This window comes from Tenrec ecaudatus, chromosome 2 (genome assembly GCF_050624435.1).
Source record: "Tenrec ecaudatus isolate mTenEca1 chromosome 2, mTenEca1.hap1, whole genome shotgun sequence".
Lineage (NCBI taxonomy): Eukaryota > Metazoa > Chordata > Mammalia > Afrosoricida > Tenrecidae > Tenrec > Tenrec ecaudatus.
The window spans coordinates 157220234-157245598 of record NC_134531.1 but is presented as its reverse complement, the minus strand read 5'-3'; the positions used below and the strand labels follow the sequence as shown (position 1 = coordinate 157245598).

At 41.7% G+C, this 25365-nt stretch overlaps 1 protein-coding gene across 1 annotated transcript in view; it reads left to right on the top strand.

Annotated features, from left to right (window-relative positions):
- Positions 1–7897: 7897 nt before the first annotated feature.
- HTR4 (5-hydroxytryptamine receptor 4) overlaps positions 7898–25365 on the top strand; it is a 106694-nt gene continuing 89226 nt past the window's right edge. The window contains exons 1-3 of the mRNA XM_075542709.1: positions 7898–7974; positions 8054–8179; positions 9926–10126. Of these exons, the coding sequence (XP_075398824.1) occupies positions 7898–7974; positions 8054–8179; positions 9926–10126 (404 nt within the window). The remainder of the gene's footprint in view (positions 7975–8053; positions 8180–9925; positions 10127–25365) is intronic.

The following is a 25365-nucleotide window of genomic DNA, read 5'->3' as shown; positions in this document are numbered from 1 at the left end:
GACTACAGGTGAGCCATGAAGATTGCAGGAGGTTAAGACAGAAATTTCTCATGTAGTGATTGCCATATGGTTGTTGTGAGGTGCCATCAAGTGGGCTCCGACTCAATGGCCACCCCACGGACGGCAGAACAAACCACTGCCTGGTTCTGCAGCATTCTCACTGTCCTTACCATGTCAAGCCCATGGTTGCAGCAAAGATGGAAGAGCACATCCTGTTGAAGGTCTTTTTTTTTTTTTTTGCTGACTGTCTACGCTGCCAAACATGATAGCTTTCTTCAGGGATTTGGTCCCTCCCGATGACAACAATCACTAGGTACACCTATTTGTAAATGTAACCCAAACTACATATTGCCATTATATTCATTCACATAGAGAAAATGGCAAACTGCCAGCAAGTTTGTGCGTTTCTTTCCTAGTGGATGAAATGGTGACTGAAAAGGCAAGAACAGAAGAGAATGAAAAATGTCCCCCCAGAATAGCTGTCAAAGAAGCAGTTTAGTGGAGCAGCTAGCCGCCTGGCCAGATAGAACTGTCTGGTAGCCCTTGACGGTCTTCCTGGATGATGTCTGCGGCAAGCCACAGAATTCATGTGGATATTGCCGCAGTGGTTTCTGATTTATTTGAATTGTTGCTGGACTTGCATTTCTTTCAACTGACAGTTCTACCTAATGAAGAAAGCTCTTTCTATGGCGAAATTTTGCTTATCACTCATGGTATAAGTGCACCTATTTCTAGCACCTAATTGGCATGTCACACATTGAACTTGGGGCTCTCTCACATTCCCTCTTGATTTCAAATCTACATGGGGTTAGAGGTGCTCCTCCCAGACACTCGGAATCTGTTCTATTTTCCCGCAAGATGAAAAGGCAGCATCAAGAGATGGATTCAATTACAAGACTGTGACTGATGGAGAACACATGTTCTCAGGGTATGCTCACAACATACATCATATATCAGGATGAGAGGATGAGACCTGAAATCAGGCAGTCCAGCCTGCCTGCCACAAGAGCTCCTGTCCAATATCCAGATATGTCAGCAGCCAGGTGCCCTTAGACACTTACTACGGTGATGGAGAGCTCAGAACAACACCAGGAAGCCATTGCGTGTTTCCAGACGCACTAGGAGTGTTTTAGAGAACTGATCTCTCTACCATCTCCAGCACTTGTCATTTCTATCTTTTTAAATTAGGCTGCCACTGTTGGTTGAAGATGATATCTCATCGTTGCTTTAGAATCTCCCAAATGGCTACTGATCGTGAACATTGTTCATGTGTTTGTTAGCCATTTTAATATCTTTTTAGATTAACTGTCTAAAACTGTTATGCCCTTTGCCCACTTTTTAATTGAATCATTTGTTTTTTGGTTTCATTTTATTTTTTAAATCATTTTGGAGGGCTCTTACAGCTCTTACAACACTCCATACATCAATTGTATCAAACATATTTGTACATATGCTGCCGTCATCATTTCCAAGACATTTTCTGCTTGAGCCCTTGGTATCAGTTCCTCTCTTTTCTGCTCCCGCCCCCACCCTCCAGCCCTCATGAATCCTTGATCAATTATATATTATTATTATTTTGTATCTTACACTGTCCATTGTCTCCCTTCACCCACATTTCTGTTAATCATCCTCTTTGGGGGCGGGGGGGGGGCTATATATCCAACCTTGTGATGGGTTCCCTCTTTCCTACTCTTCCCCTTTCCCCAACCAAACCCTACCCTCATGATTTCATTACTCCCACCACTGTTCCTGAGGGGTTTATCTGTCCCTGAATTCCATGTGCCAACAGCTCTTATCTGTATCAATGTGTGTTTTCCGGTCTAACCAGATTTGTAAGGTAGAACTGGGTCATGGTAACGGTGGTGGGGAGAGAAGCATTCAGGAGCTAGAGGAATGATGTGTTTCATTGGTTCTATACGGCACCTTGGTTGAATCATCCCTTCCTTATAATCCTTCTGTGGCGTGGGGGGGCGTGGAGGAGGGATATCCAATTGTCTACAGATGAGTTTTGGGACTCTGCTCCACCCCTCCTCATTTGCATCCTTATAGTTCTTTGTTTTGGTTCTTTTGATACTTGATACCTGATCCTGTGGACACCTCATGATCACACAGGCTGGTGAATATATAATGTCTTCTTTGTTATCACATAGTTCTTATGGTCTTCAGTTATTGATGTCCAATGTGTCAAATCTATTCTTGATGTGGTCTCTAAATTCAGAGGGGATATACTCAAGTCATATTTAGATCTTGTGGAGTTCTTTTAATTTTCTTCAGGTTCAGCCTGAACTAGCATATGAGCAATTGATGGTCTATTCTGCACCCTTGACTTTATTTTGTGTGATCATGTTGCACTTCTTCATTGTCTCTTCCCACAGACAAGGTCAATTAGATTCCTGTATATATTTTTATTGACTTATAGCATGATATTAAATTGATGAGTTTATTCATAAGGCAAAATAGGTTAGTGAGTCACTTCCACTTCCACGGAATAATTTGGCTGGTTCCTGTATATTTCATCCAAGTGACATACCAGTGTATGGTTACTGTTTATGTTACTGAAAAAAGATATTCACAAGTCATGGGTCTTGCAAAATTCTACCAAAGTAGAATTGGTAGGACGTTGCTTCTATCATCTACATGTTCCAACTACTGACCTTTCTTCTTGCTTCCAACTTTTGCATTCAAATTACCAATAATTATAAATGCATCTTGTTTGCATGTTTGATTAAGTTCAGACATAAGAAGTTACTTTCAAACTTTCAGTTCCTTTCTTGACTTTAATGCAGTGGTTCTCAACCTGTAGGTAATGACCCCTTTGGGGGTCGAATGACCCTTTCTTAGGCGTCACCCAATTCATAACAGTAGCTAAATTGCAGTTATGAAGTAGCAACAAAAATAGTTTTTTGGTAGGGGGGGGTCACCACCACATGAGGCACTGTATGAAAGGGTCACGGGATTAGCAAGGCTGAGAACCACCGCTTTAATGGTTGCATGAATCTGAATATTAGTCATATAAACTGCTCTTCCATGTGTTGTTGCTATTGTTGTTGTCAAGTGCTGTTGAGTCAGCTCCCACTTGTATCAACCCCATGCACAACAGAAGAAAATGCCACCCAGTGCCACATGATCCTCACAATTGTTGTTATGGTTGAGTCTACTGCTATAACCAAGGTGTCAATCAATCTTACCAAGGGTCTTCCTCTTGTTCATTGGCCTTCCACTTTACCAAGCATGATGTCCTTGGAAAAACACTATATTTCAAGGTCGATCTTAGACTGCTCTTTCTGACGACTAGTGTCACATCATTCCTTTCTTTATCACATCATTCCTGGCATAGTAGACCATATAAGTGTCCAATTTAAAATGAGTGATAACAGTCTGTTTCAGGTAAATGGTGCCCAAGATGTTATTTATGCATTCCATTTTATCATTTCTGAATTCCAGTGTTTCTAGGTTCTTTTTTCATGCATTCCATGCTCAATTACTAGCAGATGTTTGGAGCGATTTCTTTTTGAGTCCTGCTACATAAGCAAATGAAGGTCCTAAATGTATCATTCTTTCACATTATTAAGATTGACTGTACTTTCAGTAGGATCTCTTTATCAGCTTTGGTTTTGAATGCCTTCCATCTCGAGGTTCTCATCTTCTGGCACTATATTAAACAATGTTCTCCCCTAATCATAAAGTTTTCAGTGACTAATCCATTAGAAGTGCACCGCCTCTCTTTTCTTCTAGTTTATCTCAGTCTACTGCTCCCCTGAAACCTGTTCCCCATGAGTGACTCTGCTGATATAGTTCCCAGCAGCACGGTAAAAAGTAAGCCATTACGGTATGAAAAATTAGCAGATGATTAATGCCAGAGCAATATAAACCTTCATTAACAAACATTTAGAAACACAAAGCTATTGTGTCTTGACATAATTATAGCTATCCACTGCTGATAATGGTGTATTCATTTCTTTAACCCTTTCCCCAAAGAATGTTGTGCCCTTGGATTTGTACCATATCAAATTAGTATCTTTAAGGGACTCAAACTGTGGTCTTTTACATTTTTCTTTGAGTTTTTGGAATAAAAATAAGTCTGAAGGGGAAAGATCAAGAATATAAGATATGTGGGATAATGTTTCCCATAAATTTTTTATCGAACAGCACTTGGTATCTTTAAAAAATGAGCAGGTGCTCTGTCATGATTTAAAAATTTCCTCAGCACAAATTTCTTGATCTTTTCTCATCAGTGTAATTTTCAATTTTCTGAAATCTGAAATATTTTTCTTAATAAACAGCAGTGATCATCTTCTGTTCCTAAAGAAAACATATCAAGGTTACCCCTTGGGAATCGCGTAGATTGCCATAACCCTTTGAGCTGACCTCTGTGGCTCGAATTTAACTAGCAAACAGATTCCCACAGAAGCCACTCTTTCCATTGGACGTGTTTTTGAGAAAGCACTGCAATAGACACATGTGCATTACTTGGAGAGCTTGTCTGCAGCCACTCACTGATCTCAGAGACGTGTGTAAACATTCTCTGTTTGGAATAACTCTGTGTGTTGGACTCGAATTGTGAAATTCAATGCCCTGGTTAGTTGTTGTTCCAGGGTAACTAGCAAGTTTCTGACCCCTGTGGGTTGTAAGGGTTCATAGATAAGCCATTCCTGTGTGCAAAGAGTTAAGCCACAGTTTATTAAAGCATACGATTATTTCAAAAGCAGTGAAGAAGTGCGAGGGCACCTTAAGTAAGCATACATAAGATGTGATTCGCTCTGGAGGCAAATCTGGTCCCCCTTGAGAGTTGGGAAGGGATGTTTTCTAGGGGAACGCTTCTGTATTTGAAATGACACGTTCAGAGGGGGAGGGTTACCACTCTGCAGATGCTCAAGCAACTTTCTAATTACTTCCTCAATTTGTCGTTGGGTCTCTTAATTTTATCTCAGCCCCAGCTCTGGGTCAGCATGCTTTCAGACGTATGTCCAGGTACACTGCTGTGTCATGATATTCACCAGAACCTGGCTTCAAGGTAACGGTGTTCACCCAGTGAGTTCTCACAGTCCTTTGTTTACCAATTGTTCTCTCAGGCTCTTTGGTTCATTCCCTTAGCAGAAGCCTTTTTTATGTACCTTTGTACATGTGTACGTGTGTCTCTTCACTATCCTTAGAAGTACATCGTTTAAAATTCAACTGTCTTAGCAACTTATTTCAAAAGTGACATGCCAATTTAATGGCAAGAGATGAAATGAATTATAAAAATTTTAGTATACACACGGTACTAGGAATTTTATACTATATCACATTTTATACAAAAATGGAATAATTCACATGTCATACAACTACAAAAATGAGTCAGTGACTGAGTTGTTTCAGCAATCAATAGAACATTCTATTGTGCTCCCGTGAAGCAAGAATTGAATTTTACTACGTTTGCTTTGAATGACTCCTACTTCAATTTTTTTGTTTTGTATTAAATACTGTAATTATAAATGAACAAATAAAAATGTCATGAACGAAAATTTAATGATCAGTACATAGCAAAGAAAATTACTATATCTTATTTTTAGATAGAACTTCATCTCTAACATGTTACAATTTAAAATATTTCTATTCTTAGCTCTTACAAATGCTTCAATGATTCTATCACAATTGAGATGCTGAACATAACCAAATTGATGTGAAAGTGTGGAGATATAGTGGAGACGCATAACCCACCTGCAAGATAACTGGACAGTCCCTGTCAGAAGGGCCACTCAGAAGGGATGATACTCCAGAGTCAGTACAGCCCTGATGAAGCACATAGCTATCTTCTTTCTATAGGGTTTTTTATTTTACCTACCTCATTAATCATGTTAGACTTGCATCTGTTCATTTGTATAAGTAAGCTCTTGCAATACATGAAAGCCAAAATAGATAACCCTGTAGACACAGTAACAGGAGTCATGGTTCCCCGAGGGAACTGGAACTGAGGGTGGGAGAAGGGTGCTGATAGTATTGATGGTGCTGATAGCACTGTTGACTCTATAACCCCACTTGAGGGGAGCAAACAACAGGCTTGTATGTGAGTGGATATATTAGAGGGTGTATGAAGAGACAATCAATCAATCAATCAATAAGGGTTCCTGGGAGGGAGGGGGGAGAGGGTGGGATAAAGGGGAGCTGAAATTAAGGAGTTCAAGAAGAAAGAAAAGGTTTGAAATCAACTGTAGTAGTAATTGTACAAGACTGCCTGATGTGATTGAACTATGGGATGTAATATCTGTGAGAGCTCCCAATAAAATAGTTTTTTTAAAAGATGCTGAACAACATCTACTTCCACATGTGATAAAACAAATAAATAAGTAAAAACTGAGTAGATGCTGACTCATAAAGACCCTCACAGGTAGGGTAGAACTGCTTCTGTGAGCTTCTGACACTAACTGTTTCCAGCAGTAGAATGCCCTGTCTCTCTCTGGTACAGTCGCTGGTTCATTTACACTCGATCACAGCCCAATTCATAACCATTATGCCAAATGCTTCAGAAGTATTGAAGCCAAAGATTTACTCTGAAGGTCTTGAATCTCTTTAAGGATGAACATGAGCATTCTGTTGTACAGTTTGTAAAGAAAGCAATTTAATGTTGGGAAATACCTATTACATTGTATATCATATCATGGAATTATACATTCCTACATTGAGTAAAATTTGTCTTTCCTGAATTTATAAACTTAATTTTCCTGTAAGAGTGAAAATTGTGGGCCTCTTTCCAAAAATTTGTATTTAAATCATCAGTAAAAGACTGCACTAATTTCTTGAAGGCGTTCAAGCATCCTCCATGAAATATAATCTATTTCAAATAACTTCAGACTTTTATTTATTCGCATGAAAAAGTCAGATGTGTCAATGATGGTGTTTATGCATAATTTATCTTTGGCCTCAATATTTCTGAAGCATTTGCACGATTTACTTATGTCTTTCTATCTTCACTAATTTGTGCTTCCAGTGGATTGAACTGATTTCATGTTTATAAATCATGGTCAGGTTCCTCTAATTGCTCGATCTGCCCCCAGAGAATGATATAATTTAGTAACACAATTTTAGGTAGTTTGAACACAAAATAATATGCAGTGCCAACAGTTGGAGAATGCAGAAGCCACTACTTAATTTTCACAATTAGCTTTGCACCCTAGAAATATAGTCTATGTATCAAATCTTATCTTTTTCATCATCCAGAAACTTTTTATATGAATTTTTTATTTGTCCACTGTGATCTTAATAATCACTTGGCCCTCATTTTATCAGATATGTTATATCATTACAAGAAAATATTATTCCACAAAGTAATCTGTCCCGGTCTGCAACCAAACATGGGCCAGATGCAGAAGTGAGCAGTATTTTGCTCTGTCGTGTCTGAGGTCTCCAGCAGTCAGGGTGGACAGGACAGCCTCTAACAAAAGCCATTTCAAAAGGAAAAAGGCAGCCATCAAAAACCCCATTGGCAGTTTTACATTGACACGCACGGGACCCCCATGAATCAATGGGAACTGTTTCTGTTTTGAGCATTAAACCTAACTATCACAGTGGGTATACAGTGGTGGCGGTGGTGGCGGTGGTGGTGGTACCTCATGTCAAGGAGTTCAAGAAGGAAGAGAATGCTTTGAAACAGATTGTGGTAGCAATTGTACAATACGGCTTGATGTGATTGAACTGTGGGATGATATGATATCTGTATTAGTTCCCAATGAAATGGTTTGGGAGAAAAGAATCAATCAATTGTATTTTTGAGTACAATCTCTCCGAAGGAAAGACACAAGTCCAGTGCTGGTTGGATAACCTCAGACGAGTAAATTCACCTAAGTCTCCTCTTCCTCATCTACAAAAGTGGGTCCACAAATCTCGTGATGCCGTAGTTAGTTATGATAACATCTTAGTGATGGATCCAGCTCTGGCAGATGCCGGGTGTATGATCACGTGTGTTACAGCTGCTCTTCTCAACGTGACCTTCTGGAGGTAAATGAAGAAAATGGATGCTCTATCCTGACTTTCAGAATGTTCCTCAATTCCTTGTCTCATTTTGTGTGACTCACAGCTCCAAGGAGGGTTTTGGGTCAGTGGAGAAGGTCTTGCTGCTCACGTTTCTCTCGGCGGTTATCTTGATGGCCATCCTGGGGAACCTGCTGGTGATGGTGGCTGTGTGCAGGGACCGGCAGCTCAGGTGAGCAGCGCTGGGGAACCTGGGTGGCCTTCTGGGCTCTCTCCCTGGGGCATTAGGGTTTGAACACGTTCCTCCTACTTGTAACCCTAGAGGAAATAAATTACGTGCATGCTGGTAATTTTGGGAACAGAGATCAGGAAAAAGGGAATCATAAAACTCTAACATCGTTGCAATTAAGTATGTTTTTCATCTTGTTTTCTTTTTCTACTTCTCTTTCTTTTTTAAATGGTTGTCATACTATGTACATTGCTAAAAACACATCGACTCTAATCTACTGTATCGATGGTTCAGAGAAGGGATAGCAAGATTTAAACCTGGATCTAAATCTTTCCACTTCAGCAGTCCCAACACCGATTGAAATAATAATCACTCGAAGAGCTTTTAAAAATAACCAATGTGTGGTAGAAGTTTGTGCCATGAGCTCTTTGGGAGATGAGCCTACGGCCAACAAGAAAAAAGAGCTGCGCGTGGATGCCATTTGTCATCCCGGCTCTCTGATCTTGGAACCTCCTCTACCCAAGGGAGATGAATAGCCAGGACCTTCTACAGAGCCAAACACGAAAGCCCGCCCTGGTAGCCGGTGCCCTGACTTGTGACTTCTAGCCTCCTGCATGGTGAAAGGATAAAGTCCTATTCATCAAAACCAATGGGAATAAAAGGAAAGACTATTTGGAACACTCTGTTGTTGTGTACCATTGAGCCATTTTCAATAATACAGGACAGACTAGAACTACTTCCTCATGTTTCCTAGGCTGTCACCTTTACAAAAAGGCACTGGATTAAATGCCCACCTGCTTACCAAAATGTCCACAGTGTGAACAATAGCAGCTCCTGAAGAAAGCCGTGGCTGTCTGCTTCCACACAAAGTGAATGCCTTGGAAACCCTGTGGGTAGTTCTGGTCTACTCTAGAAGGTCACTGTGGGGCTAAGGCAATAGGCAGTACGTTTGGCTTTGGGGAAGGTTCAACTTTATGGGAGCAGATCAGCAGCTCTTTCCTTCTGCAATATTGCAAGGGAGCTAGACCACACCCCTTTCAGTTTGTGGTCAGTTGTTTTACCATTGCTCGACCATGCCTCTTTATTTGGTACACACACACACACACACACACACACACACAGACACACACATTTAATTGCTCATTGTTTATTTGAAATTCAAACTTAATATTGTATACTATAAATCAGCCCTAAATTAGGGTGGTGAGAACAATGTCTTCATATTTATCATAATTCATCAGGTGAACCGCACACATGAAGCAAATGTTGCTACAAATAAGTGTGAAAGTGCCAGTCTAACAAATGACACCCATAAGAAGTCCATGGCCCTTTGTGAGAAGAGCATCTTGGGAGGGTACTTGAGAATCTTCAAACTGAGGACTGAAGGGGTGCCTGGGGCTTGCTCAGCTGGTGCCTGGGCACTGGGTGTGTGGGCTGGGAAGAGCAAGCACCGGTGTAAATGCCCTGCAATGGCAGAGCTATGAGAAGACCAGTATATCCAACCAGTGGGGACAAGAAAAGGGGGCTTTGGGTGAAAGGTGTGTCTGGAGAAGTCACAAGGGACAGGATCATACAGGGCCATATCAGCCATGTTACAAAAGGGCAAACTGAATCTCATCAAACACATTACACAATCGCCTTTTCCTTTCCCCCCTTTCTTAGCTCCCTGTCCTTTTATTCCTCCCCTTTCACCCCCTTTCCTGCTCCTTTCCTCCCTCTCCGTGACTTTCTCCTCCTTTTCTTTCACAGGAAGATAAAAACCAATTATTTCATTGTATCTCTTGCCTTTGCGGATCTGCTGGTTTCGGTGTTGGTGATGCCTTTTGGTGCCATCGAGCTGGTCCAAGACATCTGGATTTATGGGGAGATGTTTTGCCTCGTCCGCACATCTCTTGACGTCCTGCTCACGACAGCGTCGATCTTTCACCTGTGCTGCATTTCGCTGGATAGGTAAGCTCAGAGCGATGGGGAGGGCGGGGCTGTGTGCGCAGACAAGGTCCCGATGGAGACTGCGCAGTATCATTCTTTCTTCGCAATTGCATTCAAAGAAATGACTCTTAGAAGGGTAAATTCCGTGATCCGATTCACTCATCCTCTGGCCTATGTGGTAGGTTCCCTTCGGGTCGGGACTTCCCTTGGGCACTAGAAAAAAGAGATGGCCAAGATCTAGAACATGCTTAGCATCAAGCCCCAAAGGCCAGCCGTCTAGCTATCACACATTTCTGAGTTCTGTACTGATGCTGTGCACAGCATTCTGGGGGACCCGTGGCAAGAGTAAACATGCTTACCTCCTCTGGAGCTGGGAGCAGTTTGGAGAGCTCATCTTTACGTTTGAACACACTCTTTACCGGGAAAGGCATCTGTGTCACAATGCCATGGTATGTATGTTCGGTATGTACCTGCGATTGTGGCTGACAGGAGTGAGACGTTTGAAGAATTAATATACAATGGCCAGTCATACCTTGTGCTTTGGACTAGGGCCTTGGTAGCAGATTCTTCCTGTTGCTTTTTCCCCGTGTTTGACATTGAGAAGCCGAATAGTTTCCATCTTTGTGCTATTTGCATTATGCTGGAAATGTAGGCTTCTCACTTGTATCGGCAGTTTTCATTTTCCAAGTCTGCTCATTTGCATTCAATATGAAAGGCAGAATGCAAATTGAAAGTCAGATGATTATACTAACATATGCTGCCATCGATGTAGTCATATGAAAGGGACTGGATCCAAGAATAAAGTGTGGTGTGCAACTCCTGTATTATCAGAATTACCAGGGGAAGCTACCTCTTTATTTTTTTAAACATTTTATTAGGGACTCATACAACTCTTATCACAATCTATACATATACATACATCGATTGTATAAAGCACATCTGTACATTCTTTTCCCTAATCATTTTCGAAGCATTTGCTCTCCACCTAAGCCCTTTTCATCAAGTCCTCTTCCCTCGCCTCCCCTCCCTCATGAGCCCTTGATAATTTATAAATTATTATTTTGTCATATCTTGCCCTATCCGGCGTCTCCCTTCACCCACTTTTCTGTTGTCCGTCCCCCAGGAAGGAGGTCACATGTAGATCCTTGTAATCGGTTCCCCCTTTCTAACCCACTCCCCCTCTACTCTCCCAGTATCACCCCCCACACCCCTGGTCCTGAAGGGAAGCTACCTCTTAATGTCAATCAAACAGACTAGCAGATCTAGTTTATTCTCTTGCCTTGGCACAGGTCACTGTCTCTTTAGTCAGGACTAGAAAAAGTAGCCCAATGCAATTCAGGATTGTGGTAACTCTAAAATATATACTTTTAAACCCTAAATACTGCCCAGAGAATTATTCCCAATGCGGGAAACTAAGAACCATAACCAACTGAGGGAACAGCAAATTCATCCGCCATCTCGGAAAATATGTTCTCATAGATGGGAGCTGCAGAATTAATGGTCTGCTGTATTTCAATGGCACTCCGCCCCCCCCCCCACCTCTTATGTTTGCTCTACCAAGAACACATGGTTGAATGTGCTTAAGTCAAATGAATGTATAATGAGACGACTACAGCTAGAGAAAATGACTTGAATACAATTTCACTCTTGGTTGGGAGCCAGCCCCCTCATGTATCACAGCTTTAATTTTGTGTTTATTTACAGTAATTTAGATTTAATACATGAAAGGACTCTTAGGGCTGTCAGTGTTTACCAATCTCACTACCATCAAGTTGATTCTGACTCATAGCAAACCGACAAGACAGTGTGGGCCTGCCCCTGTGGGTTTCTGAGCCTGTGGCTCTTTATGGGAGTGTTGTTGCTGTTAGGTGCCATCCAGTTGGCTCCAACCCATAACGACTCTCTGCACAACAGAATGAAACACTGCCGGGTCTTGTGGCTATTGTTCCTATGTCTGAATCCATTGTTACAGTTACTGTGCCAATTCATCTAATTGGGAGCCTTCATCTTTTCCAGTGCCCCTACACTTTACCAAGCATAATGTCCTCCGCCAGGGACCGATCTATTCTGAAAACATGTCCAAAGTGTGTCAAATGAAGTCTTGCTGTCCTTGCTCCTGAGGAGCACTCTGGTCTCACTTCTTCCAAGACAGATTGGTTCATCCTTTTAGCAGGCCATGATACTTTCAATACTCTTTTCTAGCACCACAAATCAAATGCATCAATTCTTCTTCCATCTTTCTTATTCAATTTCCAACTTCGTCATATACATAGGTCAATTGAAAATACTTCAGGAGGAGGAAGCCTATCTTTCTCTCACATTGAAGTTACAAGGAGCTGTTTCTGCTTGATTTTGAACCAGGGACCTTAGGAGTGTGAGGCAAGCATGATAACCACTACACTATGGAAACCAGATAGCTGTTGGTGTATTCTGTATGTAAATAAATACTACCACTTCCCCAAAAATACAATGTCCAGGAGTCAATATATTATGGAAGTCTAGAACCATATGCATGTAATCATTGTCAAAATTAATGGTGAAACTAAAAGTATAATAAGCAATGTAAAATTAAACCAAGTAAGCACAGGCTTGCATATGTTTACTTAATGATCTGCCGTGAACAGCATTACATGGGTTTCACCAATTAATAAGTAAATGCAAGAGAGCCACGCTATCGTGCTCATTGGGTAACCTATCGCCAATTATAGAGCTTGGAAAAGGCAAGATCTGGGTGGTCAGGGCAGCTAGAGGTGATCTTGAAGTGTAGGCACAAGTGAATGAAGTGTAGTAAACAATGTAGAATCATATCTTTCTGGCATGCACAAGTACTTTGGGTATCTCTGAGAGGACTGATTTTCTTGGCAGGGTTGACTCCAGAGTTCCAGACTTATAGTCGAGTTCTTTTAGAGTCACTAAGTACATCTGTGTTGTAATGGGGAAATGTGAGTGGTCATTAACGACCATTTGTTTTAGGACTGAAGGGATTTTGTTTCAAATCCAGGAGCCCTGGTGGAACGTGGATGGCGGTGAAGGTTAGAACCCACCAGGAGCTCTGTGGGAGACATACGTGTCTGTCTGCTCCTGTACAGACTTCACACCTCGGAAGCCCCAGATGCAAGTTCCCTTCTGCCTTCTAGGGTCACTGTGTTAGACTGAGTTGTCCAGAGATACAAAACCAGTGACATTTGTGTGTGTGTGTGTGTGTGTGTGCGTGCGCGTGTGTGTAGAGAGAGAGAGAGAGCTTTATATAAAAAGGCAATCTTACATCAAGAAGACATCTCAGCCCACTCTATTCTAATACCATGGGTCCAATATAAGCCTGACCCCTCTTCAGACTCCCATATCTGTCCACCGTTGAAACAGAAAGGCGGAGATCAACATAGGAAGCTTACAGGCTGGTGGGTTCAAAGTCACATGAATCCAAAGTCTATGGAAACATGGTAGACCACTGACAACTCTCAAGGTCAGGTGACCTCTATGGAGCTGCCTGGAGGCAGGCAGAGTATTCCAAAAGGGCAGGAAGGTGAAGGGGGTAAAAGAGAGAGGAGCATTTCTCCGTTTCTCTGCTATAAAATGGCCACACCCCAAAGGGGGCTTCACCAGGCTGCCACCTGATCAACAGGTTGGACTCCACCCCTATCTCTACACAGGTACCATCAAGTTGACAAAATATAACCACCATTGAAATCTAGTCTCAGTGAATCAGAGTCAATTAAATAGATGGCAATGAGTTTGATTTGGATTTCAAAGATCAACTCAGCCACTTTTTTTGTTCTGAGAATGGCAACATTACTTACTCTATCTAAACTTTAGTTTTCCAAATTAAACAATGGATAAAATAGTACCTATTGCCTAGAATGGGATTTAAGGTGAGATTAGGTGATTCGGGTGAAGTATACCAGTAAAGCCTCATGGCACACCACACAGTCAAGTCTTCAAATTCTGCACAGAGTCGTGATCTTTCTCTCAAAACCTGAGTTTCCTCAGTGAAGAGCTGCTCCCATAGCTGCATCAGCCAGAGCAAGCTAATGATTCCCAGCGATGGTCTTTCTTTATCTCCTACATCTAAATAATAAGTCCTATCAATTTTTCTTCCTACGTAGACGTTGTTCTGTTTCTCTCCACTCTGTAATTCTAGACCAAGCTAAGAGCATCTCCTGCATCAATCACTGCAGATAGCCTTTCCTTGTTCTCTGCAAGCCTCTTTTATTTCCACTCACTCCATTCTCCACATAAAATATCTCCTGACCATTTGGAAAAAATTAACTCTGATCCTGTTGCTCCTTTGCTTAAAACCTGTCAACAGCAATTGGTTGCACTGAGGACAAAGGTCAAACTACTTGGCCTATGTTGTTGTTGCTAGGTGCGACTCAGTAGGCCCTGACTCACAGCAACTCTGTGTACAATAGAACGAAACACTGCCAGTTCTGCACCAGCATCACAATGAGTCTTATCTTTGAGCCTACTGCTGCAACCACTATGCCAATCCATTTTCTTCAGCATCTCTCTCCTTTACACTAACCCTCTACTTCACCAAGCATGGTGTCTATTTCCAGGAACTAGTCTCTCCTGATCAGATGTCCAAAGAACTTGAAACAGAACCTCCCGTCCTCCCTTCTAAGGGGTATTCTGGAGGTACATCTTTTATGATAGATTTATGTGTTCTTCTGGCACTCCATGGGACTTTTAATATTCTCCTTCAACATTATAACTCAAGGTAAAATCAATTCTTCTCTGGACTTCCTTAATAATTATCCAGCTTTCACATGCATCTTAAGTGAATGAAAATTCCTTAGCTTGGGTCAGGTGTACCTTAGTCTTCAAAGTGACATCCTTGCTTTTTCACACTTTAAAAGAGGTCTTGGAAGATAAATTACTTAATATAAGATGGTCTGCCATGACTCTCTGCTGCTTCTTTTGGTATTGATTGTGAATACAAGATGAAATCCGTGACAATATCAGTCTTTTCTCCATTTATTATGAGGTTCTCTGTAGATCCAGATGTGAGAATTTTTTATATTGAGTTATAATCCATACTGAAGGTTGTATTCTTTGATACTCCTCAGTATGCGATTCACGTCCTTTGACTTTCAGCAAGTAAGGTTGTGTCACCTGCATGTCACAAGGGACTAATGAGTTTTCCTACAATCATGATGCCATGTTCTTCTTCATGTAGTCCAGCTTCTCCAAGTATCTGCTCAGCATACAGATTGAAGGAGTATGGTAAGCCACAGCCTTGATGCATGCCTTTCCTGCCCTTTTCTGTTGACTGCTTCTTGGCCTATGTACTTCTGCATAAGCATAATTAAGTGTTCAGGAATTCTCATTCTTCAGAATGTTATCCCGTTTGTTATGTAACCCCCACAGTCAAATGCCTTCGTATATTCAATAAAACACAGGTAAACATCCTTCTGAAATTCTCTATTTTCAGGCAAGATTCACATATCAACAATTATATTCTCTTGCCCATGTCCTCTTCTGTTTCCAACAAGAATTTTGGCATCTCCCTGTCATGTACTGCTGTGACTGTTTTTTAAAAATATCTTTAACAAAATTTTACCTGTGTGATATTAATAATATAGTTAAATAATTTCTTCATTCTCTTTGTCACCTTTCTTTGGAATAAGCACAAACATGGCCAGGTAGCTGCCTTCCAATTTTCTTGGCACATGAGTAAGTGCTCCCAATTGTGCATCTGCTATTTGAACCATTTCAGTTTGTATTCTATTTCCTGGATGTTTTTCAGCAACGTCTTCAGTGCAGTTTGGACTTCTTCCTTCAGTACCATCAGTCCATAATAATATGCTACAACTTTAAATGGTTGAATGTCAACCAATTCTTTTCGGTAGAGTGACACTGTACAATCTTTCCTTCACCGTTTCATGTTTTCTGCATCATTCAATCCAAGGAGCCCAGGAAGCATATTGGGTTACATGTTGGTCTTCTAGCATCAAGGTCAATAGTTTGAAACCACCAACTGCGCCTTGGGAGCAAGATGAGATTTTTTACTCCGATAACAGTTACAGTCTCAGAAATCCACACGGGATTTCTGTTCGGTCCTATAGGGCTGCTGACTCAGAGTTGACTGGATGACAGTGAGTTTTTGTTTGCATCATTCAATATGTTGCTAGTAGAATCCTGTAATATTGTAACTCACACCTTGAGTTTTCTCTTCAGTTCTTTCGACTTGAGATGTGCTGCATGCTTTCTTCCTTTTCAATTTTTCAGTTGTCTGCACATGTCATTATTTTACTCTTTCTTCTTGAGCTGCCTTCGATCTTTTCTGTTGAGCCTTTTACTTCTTCATTTCTTCCATTTGCTTAAATGACTCTAATTCAATAGCACGTTTTAGCATCTCTTCTATATCCATGTTGATCTTTTCTTTCCTGACTCCTTAATAATCTTTTACTTTCTCCATGTTTGATATTCGTTATTTTTCTTTTTTAAATCTTTTATTGGGGGCTTGTACAACTCTTATCGCAATCCATACATCCATCCATTGTGTCAAACACATTTGTACATTTGTTGCCATCCTCATTCTCAAAACATTTGCTTTCTCTTCGAGCCCTTGGCATGTATGATGTTCCTGATATGAGTCTCTAACTCCTCTGGTCTCTGGTCACTAGTGTTCAGTATGTTAAATCTGTTCTTTAGCTGTTCTCTAAATTCAGGTGGGATATATTCAAAATGGCCCTGATACTATTTGGGATGATGATTTTGAGCTTCTCCATCATCTGGTAGTTCATGTATGTCATCATCATTTATGTTGCTGACAAAGTTATTGCAGCTTTAAAGTCATCAGTCTTTCAAAATGCAGTCATAAGATCTCCACCTTCATTTCTGTTTTCAAAACCATATTTTCCAACTACTGAGCTTTCTTTTTTGTTTCTAAATTTTCATCCCAATTCCCAGTGATGATGACTGCATCTTGCTCATGTGTTTGGTCTATTTCACACTGAAAAAGTTGGCTCTAACTCCATCAGACTCACTCTTTGTAGAACTTAGTGCAGTTTGAGCTAAAATTAATTGTGGAATTTTCTAGTAGATGCCTCTCTCTCTTGCAATGGAAATAATTTCACGGCTGTGAATAAGGGCAAGGTTCCTAACCTCATGAAATTTTTGTTCTTTTTTAAACACTTTTTATTGTGAATCAGGTGAAGATTTAGAGAAACACTCAGTTTTCCATTCACCAATTCATACACATTTTTGCATGTCATTATTTGCAGTCTTCACAATGCATTATCAATGTCATTTCCTACTGTTTCACCCTCTCTCTTAACCCTTTCTGTCTTCTGATCCTTTGTCCTTCAGCCAAACTGCTCTTCAGATCTCAAATCATTGATTAGTCTAAGGAGTATATGCCTACCTATTGTTATGGCTTCTCTCATAGCAGTGGTTCTCAACCTTCCTAATGCAGTGACCCTTTGATGCCGTTCCTCATATTGTGGTGACCCCCAACTATAAAAAAATATTTTTTGTTGCTACTTCATAACTGTAGTTTTGCTACTGTTATGAACTGGATGACCCCTGTGAAAGGGGCATTCTACCCCCAAAGGAGTCGCAACTTACAGGTTGAGAATCGCTGCTTTATAGTGTTGTCTATTGTTAAGCTTAAAATTGAACCACGGGGTTGAATTCAATTCTAGACATGAAGTATTATTAAGGGCTGTAATCTCAAGGGTTCCCCCAGAGTGTATCAGATCAATCACCTGGTATGTTTATGATTTTAGATTTTGTTCCACAATTTTCTTCAACTCCACCCAGGAAGTTCTAATGTGATGGGCTTCAGAACAGTCAGTAGTGGTGATTGAGTACCATCTATTTCTTTAGTCTTATGGTCATGAAAGCTGAGATTTGCCTGGTTCCTTACTCATTGTTGCTATTTTTTCTCTTGTGCCTTTGCTTTTTTTTTTTTTATTCTTCTTTGCTCTGGAGGGGGATAGATGGGTAGTTGTACCTTTTGGAGTCATTTGTATTCTGCTGAGGCTGACAATTAGCCAGTCCGTGCATAATTAGGTATTTGGTAAGCACTTAATGAACTAATGAAGTATGAGTATAGGCTTTTTTTGAGGAGTCTTAAAATATCCTACCATTAACTTCCACTTAAGGGGCCAGCCGTGGTTGTGCAGTGCTTAATCATGTGACTGCTAACCAAAAGGCAAGTGCACCCAACCCATCAGCGACGTCAGGGGAGAACGACAGGGCAGGCTCGTTCCATAAAGATTTCTAGTCTTCGAAGCCATAGAGGGCACTTCTGTTTTGTCCTGTGGGGCCATTGTCATTCAGAATCAATTGGACTGCAATAAGTTTATCTTGGAACTGCAATCTCCTTCCCTTAGAGTTGGCCTCAAAAGCTCTCATACATTAGTTGTATTTGGATTCTTTAGTTTGGATTGCTTTTCCTTCGGAAGCCTGAGGAACTTGCTAAGTATCTTCAGCATTCCTGTTCCAAGGTTGAATCCTTCATTGAACTGGAAGATCCACCCTGAACATTATTTGGTGGTGTTTCAGGCTGGAAGAGTATGACTTCAGTTTTCTTCCTCTGTGGCCTTCTAGACTAGCAGTTGGGGTGAGTGGATTTGGGCCAGCACACACAGTGAGTGTCCTCAGTGAGGTGCAATGTCATTCCCAAACCTAGGATTGCCTGGCAATATACTCTGTGCAACTCCTTCAGTCGACAGCACTTACTGTGATGACTATACATAGCAGTGATTCTCAGGCAGGAATGCTACCTTTGATTCATAATTATCATAAGAGTATGAAAGTCACAAATAATGTGATAGTCTTAGCTCTCTAAGCAAGAGATTTGATGTAAAATCCAGTCTATTCTAAATCTATGACTTTAGAATGTCAGTGATCTGCAGCTTCTCACGTTAGGATATTTCAGCCTTACAACAGTTGTGTTTAAAGTTAAGTCACTTCGTGCAGCTTCATGTTGGGTCCCTCCAGTATTGCCTATGAAGAATGGTGCACGTCTCAAAAAGACAAACTATAACTCAGCTAACCTTAGCATGCAGCCAGGCTCACAAGGGCAGAACAGAAAGTTAAAAATGCATGATTAGGAACTTAATACAACGTTCATTCTACCATTTGAGCTCTGTGTAAGTCAAGCTGAGCATTTCCCCAAGGGCAGGCTAACTATCCAGATTTACCCTCCAAACAGAAGTGAAATTACCTTTACAGTGACAGACACATGCCCACCCCCTCTGGTCATGAATTTCCATTGTAATGCACTGAACATCCTTGTAGGCGTGTTTATTAACTTGGTGTGACCATGGGGCACTGCTATATCGCAGGAGCTATTTGGTGCTCATCCTCTCCTACCCCCCCCATCCCCGACTGATGAATAAAACGTGACCCCAGCTGAGGTGAGGCCTCCTCTGAAAATGTGCCTTGTAAAATGTACAAATACAGGAGGGATAAGTGGACCCTAAGCATTTGACAGACCCACTTCCGCATTGCTGGGAGACTGGGTTAGAAGATCACCTGACCATTACTGTAAAGATAAACACCAATCCAAGACAAGGGAACAAATGCCTGTCTTTGTCTTGGTGTTTCTCTTACAGGAGTGTGCTTATACAATGACTGTCCATTTTTGATTGGCTCAGCATGATGTCTTCCCAGTCTGTCTATTATGACCTGCTTTGTGGTGCAAATCTTAAATGTTATTTCTTTGGAAGAAGACTGGTTGACTTTTCTTGATAAATCAAGGTGGACTATGGATGACATGACATGGTGACTGGACAGAGGTGAGGCCCTGTGTGGTAAAGTGAAATTCCTTATCAGGACTCTTCTACCCCTGTCCCATATGAGATGTCGTATCCTTTCACCGTACTTGTTCAATCTGTATGCAGACAAATCATCAGAGAAGCTGGATTAAACGAAGAAGAATGTGGCATCAGGATTAGAGGAAGGCTTGTTACAACCTTCGGTATCCAAATGACACAACCTTGCTTGCTGAAAATGAGGAAGACTTGAAGCATTTGTTGATGAGAATCAAGAATTGCAGCCTGCACTGTGGATTACAACTCAGTGTAAAGAACACGGAAATCTTCACAACTGGACCAATAGGTAGTGTGGTAGTTACATATGCAGGTGTCAAATTTGGACTTGAGAGGATTAAGAGTGAGTGGGATGGAGTCTAGCCTGTCAATTGAGTCATAGCCAATGAAGCCTCTGTGCGGGCATGGATTCCTCCTGAGAAATACTGGGAAATCCGGGTTTTCTTCCTTGGAGGCAGGAGACACTCTCTGCTGACTCCCTGGGAGACATTGCAGCTGGCAAGACACGTGGAACTATGCTAGTGCCCTGAGCTGGAGAAGCTACTGGACCTACCCTGATGCAACCAGACCTCTGAAGCCTGAGAAGCCACGTAGAGACCCAGGCCAGCGCTGAGATGCTTACACTGCCACTGGAGTCAAAGACTTTCTGCTCACTGACCTGTGATCATCCTGCATTCATCATCACTGCATGTGTTTCATGAGTCTGAGGAGGACTTTACAGATTGGTCTAGGCTAATATTGGACTTATGGGCTTGGACTGGACTGGGTTAGGATGCTTTCCCAATGTTCAATTACCCTTTATATAAAACTCTCTTTCATACACATATGAGTTGCCATGCATTTTTTTCAGTAGTCTACCCAGACTAACACATGATAAATGTTGTAGTTGTGAAGGATTTTGTCTTATTAGGATCCATACTCAATGGTCATGGATATAGTAATCAAGAGATCAAATGCCACATTGCACTGGATAAATCTGCTTCACAAGACCTCTTTAAAGTGTTGAAAAGCAAGGATATTACTTTTAGGACTAAGGTGTGCCTGGCCCAAGCCATGGTATTTTCAGTCAATTCATATGCATGTGATAGTTGGACATTGAGTAAAGAAGATTAAAAAAAGGATCGATGCATTTGAACTTATGGTGCTGGTGAAGAATATTGAAGTACAGTGGACTGCCAAAAGAACAAACAACTCTGCACTGTCAGAAGTACAGCCAGAATGCTCCTTAGAGGCAAGGTCAATGATTCTTAGTCTCACGTACTTTGACCCTGTTAGGAGAGAGCGGTGCCTGGGGCAGGGCACAGGAGTGAGTAAAGTGGAGGGGCAGCAGAAAGGAGGATGACCCTCGACAAACTGGATCAACACAGTGGTTGCATCGATGGAGTCGAACATAAGAACAGTGGTGGGGATGGCAAACCTGGCGGTGTTTCATTCTTTTGTACATATGACCCCTTTGAGTTAAAACCAACTCAGTGGTACCTAACAACAACAACATCTATTTCTCCATCACTTCCACCAAGTTATTTGGTGAAGTTATGCAAACAGGACCTATGTAGCATTAGTACAGGGGCCTGGCTATAATGAGGAGTCTTCTCAGAAGCAGACACAGAGAGAACTCTCAGGACCATCAAGAAAGAAGAACCACCAGTGGATTAGATTCCAGATCTCTGCCTGGAGTGGCAAAGGCTGAGACCAGAGGCACCAGACCCTGCAGTACAGCCACCATGGGACAGAGCAAAGGAGCAGGCTGAGATCAGAGGCTGAGCAGAGACCCGGAAAGAGAACAGAGGAGCAGTGCAAAGACTCTGGGGTAGGGTAGCAGGTAGGCTTCCTGACCCCTGGACTGCTGACTAAGGACAGGTGTTGCTAGGGACTAAAAAGACAGTATTCTTAATCATTTCTGAACCAGGCTAGTGGTAACCTGGTAACTTCCCTAATAGACCCGCATGATTGTAAATATTGTCTATGAGCTCTGCGAGGCCATTGAGAAGGCCTGCCAGACCAAGCAGAGAGGTAGAGTGTTGTGGGCGGAATGGTCGTTCTCAGAATAAGGTAAAGAATGGTGCATGGTGGAGACATGTCTGGTGTCTGTCTCATGGCAGTTGGTCTGGGCTGGAATCTCCTTTGCCCATGTAGAACCAGAGGAGTTCAGATACGGCCTTGGACCTTGTTCTTACACTGTTACTGGCAGCTTTGCCAGAAGCGTGGGCATGGGAGATGGATGCAACCACTAGAAGAATGGACATACATTTTTTAAAAAACTGATTGAAGGACCCAGAGCTTTCTTGATGGCACTTCGATGATGAGACAGAGACATGTCATCCTCAGTGCCTCTACATATTAGACCCATGCCCCCTGGCCCCCAAAGGGCACCATATGCCACATGCTTAGGCCTCTAACCATTGGGTGCACTTTGCCTGTGCATGGTCTACTTTCTCCTATACTTGGCACGAAGGGGGAATCCCTTTTTTTTAAAGTCGCTTTTCCTTCACTAGGAACACCCTGCTCGATAGAATTGCACAATTGCTCTTTGATCCTTGAAGGAGTTGTCACTCTCCTCTGGGCGTCCCCGGGCCTTGAGGCTTAGTGGCTGCAAAGTCCTCCAGCACGTTCTCAGGCACAGATTTCCCGGCAAGGCAGATTGACTTGTAAAACCTACAACTCTTACTCAAAGGTTGTCTATTTAATCTTGCACTGGAGATAAGTATGTCTGCATTACTTAATGATCTCCCTGGAGCATAACTCAATTCTGTTATGTAGAAATGAAACATGTCTGTCATTGTGAACTTGGTGTCACAGTATTACGTTTGTTATCCTAGTAGGATTGAAATCCATTTTCTGCCAGAAAACCATATTCTCCCCCTTCCTTATTCTTTGAGGACAGGATCGTGTTTTGTACATAATTGTAATATTTTGGAGGGGAGTATGGATATCAAGCTAAAGGATATAAACTCTGGTTTTATTATGCATTTCATTACGTATTTGTTGATGATGTACTAATTTCCAGAAGGTATTTTGGGCACTGGGAACATTCAGAACAGGTCCTGACTTAGCGCCGGCAGAGAGAATACATGCAGTAAACAGGTAACTACAGTAAAGTTGGCAGCCCTTAAAGTTAGGTAAGGAGCAGCCAAAGCAGCTGTCGGAGCACGTGGCTGCACAGCAAGTAAGCGTGCATGGGAGGTAACGGTCCTCAGGGACCCACAGCTGATGTAGATGGCAGCAGGTCGAGGGGGAGAAAGAAGTAAGGGATTGGAATAGACGGTTCTGGGGGGAGAATGTGTTCAAAGCCTCTGGGGTTTAATCAGTGATATCTTAATAACTATGGACTAAATCCTTAGCTTGGCATTCGGTGCTTTCCCCAATGTGTCCTGCTTTTCCTACTTTCGCTTCCACCCCTGAGTATGATGTAACTGTATGTCGTTCACCTTGGCTTTGCATTCCTTTTATTTCCTGGTCAACACCCTCCCTTCTTCAATACGTAGTAACATGTGCCTTCTCCGGAATGATTGGCCAGGCTCCTTTCCACAGGGCACTTGGTTGTTTATTCCTCTGAGCTTCCATAGAACTTTAAAAACAAACATATCAACTATCACTCATCTGAAATGGTTTTTATGTGTCTTATTCTACACCAGACATACTGCGAGAGCATGTCTTTGCTTCCTCCATCCTGGTGATGCAACCACAAGCACCCTGTAGCATCTGTGGTCATGTTTGGCTGAACGGGCGATGGTCTGGGTGTCATGTGTGGGTGTTCGGTATGACTTTGCTGTTAGTTTGTTTGCCTTCCTGCAACTCGCAACATAGCAAGGGCTTCTAAGTGTGGCGTGTGGTGCTAGACAATTTGGATTCAACCTCAGTTTGATTGATTATCAATTGTTTGACCAACTGGTGAACTTATTTCATTCTTCTCTGAGTTATCTTCTCATGAATAAAATAGTATTAATAACACCACTTTTACTTTGGACTTGTGAGGAAAGATAATTGAATGTATATGAAGTGCATGGACTTATGCAAGACACCTAGGAAGCATCCAGTCAATGTTATCCACAGGTATTAGTCCACAATGATTCTCCTTGCAAATGAAAACCCCATCTGCTGCTGCATGGGTGTTTTCCCTCTCACAAGATTCTGCATCTTTTTCTTCTTGCCTCATTGCTGAATCTCTCCTAATAGCATGCCCAAAGCATTTGAGATGAAGTTTTGCTATTATCATTTCTATTTTTTTTCCTTTTTGTTTTTTTTAAAACATTTTATTGGGGGCTCATACACCTCTTTTCACAATACATACATACATCATGTCAAGTACATTTGTACATTTGTTGCCATCATCGTTCTCAAAACATTTGCTTTCTGCTTGAGCCCTTTGTATCATCTCATTTTCCCCCTCCCTCCCTGTTTCCCTCCCTCATGAACCCTTGATAATTTATAAATTATTATTATTTTGTCATATCTTACTTACACTGTCCAATGTCTCCCTTCACCCACTTCTCTGTTGTCTGTCCCCCTGGGAGGAGGTCACATGTAGATCCTTGTAATGGGTTCCCCCTTTTCAACCTACCCTTCCTCTACCGTCCCAGTATCGCCACTCACACCACTGGTCCTGAAGGGATCATCAGTCCTGGAGTCCGTGTTTCCAGTTCCTATCTTTATCAGTGTACATCCTCTGGTCTAGCCAGATTTGTAAGGTAGAATTGGGATCATGATAGTGGGTGGGGAGGTAAGGGGATCTACAGTTGCCTATAAACGGGCTTTGGGTCTCCACCCTGCACTTCCCCTCATTCACAAAGATATGAATTTTTGTTCTGATGTTGCCTGATCCCTTTGACACCTCATGATTGCACAGGCTGGTGTGTTTCTTCCATGTGGGCTTTGTTGCTTCCAAGCTAGATGGCCGCTTCTTTACCTTCACGCTTTTAAGACCCCAGAAGCTATATCTATTTATAGCCGGGAACCATCAGCTTTCTTCGCGACACTTGCTTATGCACCTGCTTTGTCTTCAGCGATTGTGTTGGGCATCATGGAATGCCAGTTTAATAGAACCAAGTATTCTTGCATTGAGGGAGTACTTGAGTGGAGGCCCATATGCTGCCTTAATACTAAACCTATAAATATATGCACATAGATCTATTTCCACATTCTCATATATAAATATATTTATATATGTACATGCCTGTATTTAGACCTCTGTAAATGTCCTTTGCTTCCAGTTCTTTCCTCTATTTTCTTTTAATTTCCTCTTGTCCCACTATCATGCTCAGCTTTCATTTTGGTTACAGTAATTCTTCTCGGTTCCATTACCCTTGATCACGCCCTACCTGGCCACCTACACCATCCTCACCACCGATTTGGATCACTTGTTGTTCATTTGTCTCTGGGTTTGTTACCAACACTACCTTTCATTCTTATAGCAGTCCACGGCACTTTAAATAGTTATGTTGTTGTTGTTTTTACCAATGCTGTATTTCAAATGCGTCA